This window comes from Acanthisitta chloris, unplaced genomic scaffold, assembly GCF_000695815.1.
Source record: "Acanthisitta chloris isolate BGI_N310 unplaced genomic scaffold, ASM69581v1 scaffold1902, whole genome shotgun sequence".
NCBI lineage: Eukaryota > Metazoa > Chordata > Aves > Passeriformes > Acanthisittidae > Acanthisitta > Acanthisitta chloris.
In genome coordinates this window covers 81,425-86,279 of record NW_008661989.1, presented here as the reverse complement: position 1 = coordinate 86,279, position 4,855 = coordinate 81,425, and the positions used below count along the sequence as shown (strand labels likewise).

At 39.8% G+C, this 4,855-nt stretch overlaps 1 protein-coding gene across 1 annotated transcript; it reads left to right on the top strand.

Annotated features, from left to right (window-relative positions):
• The first annotated feature begins 595 nt into the window (after nt 1-595).
• On the top strand, nt 596-4,246 carry DSEL (dermatan sulfate epimerase-like). Its single transcript, XM_009070409.1, has one exon. The coding sequence runs from the start codon at nt 596-598 to the stop codon at nt 4,244-4,246; it is 3,651 nt and encodes a 1,216-aa protein (XP_009068657.1).
• The last annotated feature ends 609 nt before the right edge of the window (nt 4,247-4,855 follow it).

Sequence of the window (4,855 nt, the reverse complement as noted above, 5' to 3'; positions counted from 1 at the left end):
GTGGTAATTGAGATAAAGTGAAGACTGAAAACATTAGCTGCAGTTTTGGAGTCTGTTTTCCAAGTGCTGTAAATTCCCTATTTTATCAAATATCACGCATTGTTTTGAATAAATTACATAATTTTGTGATCGATGGAGATTTTCACAGCTGTAAAAGTGGAATTTGACCTGATTGAAAGCTTTTTTAAAAAAGCTGATGTATGACTGATTCCTTTTTTCGAGTCAAGTTTTCAAGTTATAAAGAGATAGTATTCCAGTCTCTTACTGTGCATTGTCAACCTGTGTTTTATATGCATAGCTCAGTGATTTTACTTTTTCTCTAATTTTAGAGTTTATGCTGTGGTGTTGTGTTTGAGAAAACCGAACAGACAAGGCACCTGAGATTTAATTTTCAAGAGCCTTGTTTCAATGTTGTATCTCAGATTACAAGCAGTCTGAGCCTCTGCTATAATGCACAGTATATGCTAAATCTTTACTCCTAAAAATATGCCTTAAGATATTATTTTTTTTTATTAACTGCATCAAAGTTTGATATCTGAACATGGCGGTTTTTTAGGAAATGCATGTCTGGGGAAGAGGAGCTGCCTAATGGATCATGGCTCTGATGTTCACGGGGCATACTTTATTTCTAGCATTAATGATGTTTGCTGTCTTCACTTTTGAAGAATCTGTAAGCAATTACTCTGATTGGGTGACTTTCATAGAAAATGTTGATCAATATGAAAAACAGCAACTTGAAGGTCTTAGTGCTGAGAAGAAGCTGAAAAAACAGGTTCTTCATCCAAGCTTGTATTTCGATGCTCAAGATGTTCAGGCACTGAGGCAGAAGGCTCGTACGAGCCATTTGCATCTATTTAGAGCCATCAGAAATGCAGTGACAGTTATGCTATCCAACCCTTTATACTACCTACCTCCACCCAAGCACGTTGATTTTGCTGCAAAGTGGAATGAGATTTATGGTAACAATCTGCCACCTCTAGCGTTTTATTGTTTGCTGTGCCCCGAAGATAAAGCTGCGTTTGATTTTGCCCTAGAATATATGGATAGAATGGCTGGCTACAAAAACTGGTTGGTTGAGAATGCACCTGGAGATGAAGTACCACTCGGTCACTCCCTAACAGGATTTGCCACTGCTTTTGACTTCTTGTATAATTCACTGGAAAATGAGAGAAGACAAAAGTACCTGGAGAAGATATGGTCTGTAAGTGAGGAAATGTATGAGTACTCAAAAGTTCGTTCCTGGGGAAAGCAGCTTCTCCATAATCACCAGGCAACCAATATGCTTGCTTTGCTTATTGGGGCTTTAGTTGTAGGAGTCGACAAAGGATCTCAGGCAAATATTTGGAAACACACTGTTGTTGATGCCATGGAGAAAACAATGTTTCTGCTCAACCATATTGTAGATGGGTCTCTGGATGAGGGAGTAGCTTATGGGAGTTACACAGCCAAGTCAGTGACCCAGTATGTTTTCCTGGCCCAGCGCCACTTTGGTATTAACAACTTGGAGAACAACTGGCTCAAAATGCACTTTTGGTTTTATTATGCCACCCTATTACCAGGCTTTCAGAGGACTGTGGGCATAGCGGATTCTAATTACAACTGGTTTTATGGTCCTGAGAGCCAACTGGTTTTCTTGGATAAATTTATCATGAAGAATGGAGCTGGCAACTGGCTGGCACAGCAGATTAGAAGACACAGACCCAAGGATGGGCCAATGGTGCCATCCACTGCACAGAGGTGGAGTACATTACACACTGAATTTATATGGTACGCTGCTGAAATCACTCCTCGGCCACCTCCTGACTATGGTACTGCTAAAATGCATGTGTTTCCTAACTGGGGAGTTATTACTTATGGGGCTGGATTGCCAAACAGTCAGGCAAACACCTTTGTGTCCTTTAAGTCTGGAAAACTTGGAGGGCGTGCTGTCTATGATATTGTTCACTTTCAACCATATACCTGGATTGAAGGGTGGAGAAGTTTCAATCCAGGACATGAACATCCTGATCAGAACTCTTTCACTTTTGCACCCAATGGACAGGTGTTTGTATCTGAGGCTCTTTATGGACCCAAACTCAGCCACCTGAACAACGTCTTGGTCTTTGCTCCGTCTCCTACAAGCCAGTGCAACCAGCCTTGGGAGGGACAGCTTGGTGAGTGTGCCCAGTGGCTGAAGTGGATTGGTGATGAGGTTGGAGATTCAACTGGAGAAATTATAACAGCCTCCCAGGCTGGAGACATGATGTTTGTGAGTGGTGAGGCAGTATCTGCTTACACATCAGCAATGAAACTGAAAAGTGTGTATCGCATTTTGCTGCTCTTAAATTCTCAGACATTGTTAGTAGTAGATCATATTGAGAAGGAGGAAGACTCTCCTGTTAATTCTGTCAGTGCCTTTTTTCATAATCTTGACATTGATTTTAAATACATACCCTATAAGTTTAAGAACAAGTACAATGGAGCAATGATGGATGTGTGGGATGCCCACTACAAGATGTTTTGGTTTGATCATCGTGGGAGTAGTCCTGTTGCTAGGATACAGGAGGCTGAACAAGCTGCTGAATTCAAAAAGCGATGGACTCAGTTTGTTAATGTTACCTTTCCAATGAAAAACACACTTACAAGGATTGTTTACCTTTTCTATGGCCCGTATGTCAATGTTTCTAATTGTAGACTCATAGATAATGCAAAATCTGGATTTCAGATTTCACTTAGTGTCAACAACACTGAAAATACCATCTATGTTGTGACTGAGTACCAGAATTTAAAAGCAAGGTTCGATTACTTGGGATTTGGTGGTTTTGCCAAAGTAGTTAATGAAAATAAAGTGACCAAGTTTGGTCTTGGTACTGAATCTGTGAAAAAACAGATGAAAAATAATAGGGTAGTGTTCCCATTTGGATTCAAAGTGAATGTAATCGCAGGGTTAATTCTGGGTGTCAGTTTGGTCATACTGGCTTTTCAGTGGCGGTTTTACATATCCTTTGGTAAAATGTTGCGCTGGATCCTGATACTGGTTGTCACACTGTGGCTTATTGAATTGGTGGATGTGTGGAGCATGTGTACTCAGCCCATCTGTGCAAAATGGAGCAGTGACATGACAAGGCTAGAACATGATAAAGGCAATAAAGCCAAACAATTAGAAGGAAACCCTGTTGTTTTGCCAGATGTTATCATTACTTCACTTCCCGCTTCTGGTGCAGAAATTTTAAAACAGCTGTTTTTCAATACCAGTGACTTCTTATACATCAGGATACCTACACCCTATCTTGAAATTCCTGAGACTGAATTTGAAATTGATTCCTTTGTAGATCCATGTGAATGGAAGGTTTCTGATGTTCAGAATGGTAATTTTCGTCTTATCCAAGGGTGGCTCCAGTCTCTGGTTCGAGACACAAAGTTGCATTTACAAAACATTCATTTATATGAAGCTAGCAGAAGTAAAATTGCTCAGCATTCTACCTTAAGCAAAGAGAAAAAGAAAAGATCCAAAAAGAGAGAGTCCCTGTCAGAGCAAAGAAGCAGGGCAAGAGGGAGTCAAGAAAAAGATGCTGAATACATTAGGGAACTCAGAAGACATCTCATCTATTATCCTAATGCACGACCTGTGCTTAGTTTAAGTAGTGGAAGCTGGACATTAAAGCTTCCCTTCTTTCAGAAAATCCTAGGACCGTCAATGAAAGCATTATATGTAGTTAGGGACCCACGGGCATGGATCTACTCAATGTTGTACAAAAATAAGCCAAACCTTTACTCCTTGAAAAGTGTTCCTCAACACTTGGCTGCAATGTTTAAAGGGGAGAATGGTAAAGAAAAATGCAGTTTAAATGAAGGCTATGCCTTTGAATATGAATCATTAAGGAAAGAACTTTCAAATTCTAATTCAAATGCTATTTCTGTGTTGTCCTATTTATGGCTAGCAAACACAGCAGCAGCAATGAGAATAAATGGGGACTTGCTGCCAACAAATTATCAGCTGGTCAAGTTTGAAGATATTGTGAGCTTTCCTCAAAAGACAGCTGAAAAAATTTTTGCCTTTCTTGGTATTCCTCTTCCTCCTGCTAGCTTAAACCAAATATTATTTGCCACCTCCACCAGTCTTTTCTATCTTCCTTATGAAGGGGAAATTTCACCAAGTAGCATTCATGCCTGGAAAAAAAACATGCCCCATGAAGAGATTAGACAGATTGAAGATATCTGTTGTTCAATGATGGACCACTTAGGATACCCAAAGTTTATAGAATAAATGCTGCCGGTCAGCAGAAATTTGCACTGATCTCTGACTCCCAATTTGTGGATAAATATTAGAGAAGTTTGTTTATTCTTGTAAAATGTGTACAGTCTGCTACTTTCAGAGAGATTATTTTAAGAAAAATATAACTGTTCTTGAAACTGTGGAGGTTTTTTTGTTTGTTTTGATTTATTTTTCTTAAAATTGTAGCTATTTTTCCTGCCTTTCAAGAAAAGCTGTGTGGACCTTTGCAGAACTGCCAGCTGGGCCTTCCATAGCTCAGGGGATTAGTAATAGGACAGAGAGCTTTTCACTTCGAACTCACCAGTTTGACTCCAGCCCAAGTGGTTAGTTCCTGAAAGTACTTGCCATCTCATGATTATATGATAGATTATATGGAATTATACTTATTAAACTGGTCCTATTCCCAGTGGTGATAAGTGGCCCCCTTGGACAGGTTTACTGATGCATTCTGTCTGTGTTTTACTGGTCACTGTAGTGGTGCAAAATAAACATAAGCTAAGATTTAGAGCTGTTCAGGGACCCTTCAGTGGAAAGAAACAGAACATTTGAGTAAATCTATTTCCTTATTTACAGACTGAGCAGACAAGCCCAGGACTGGAC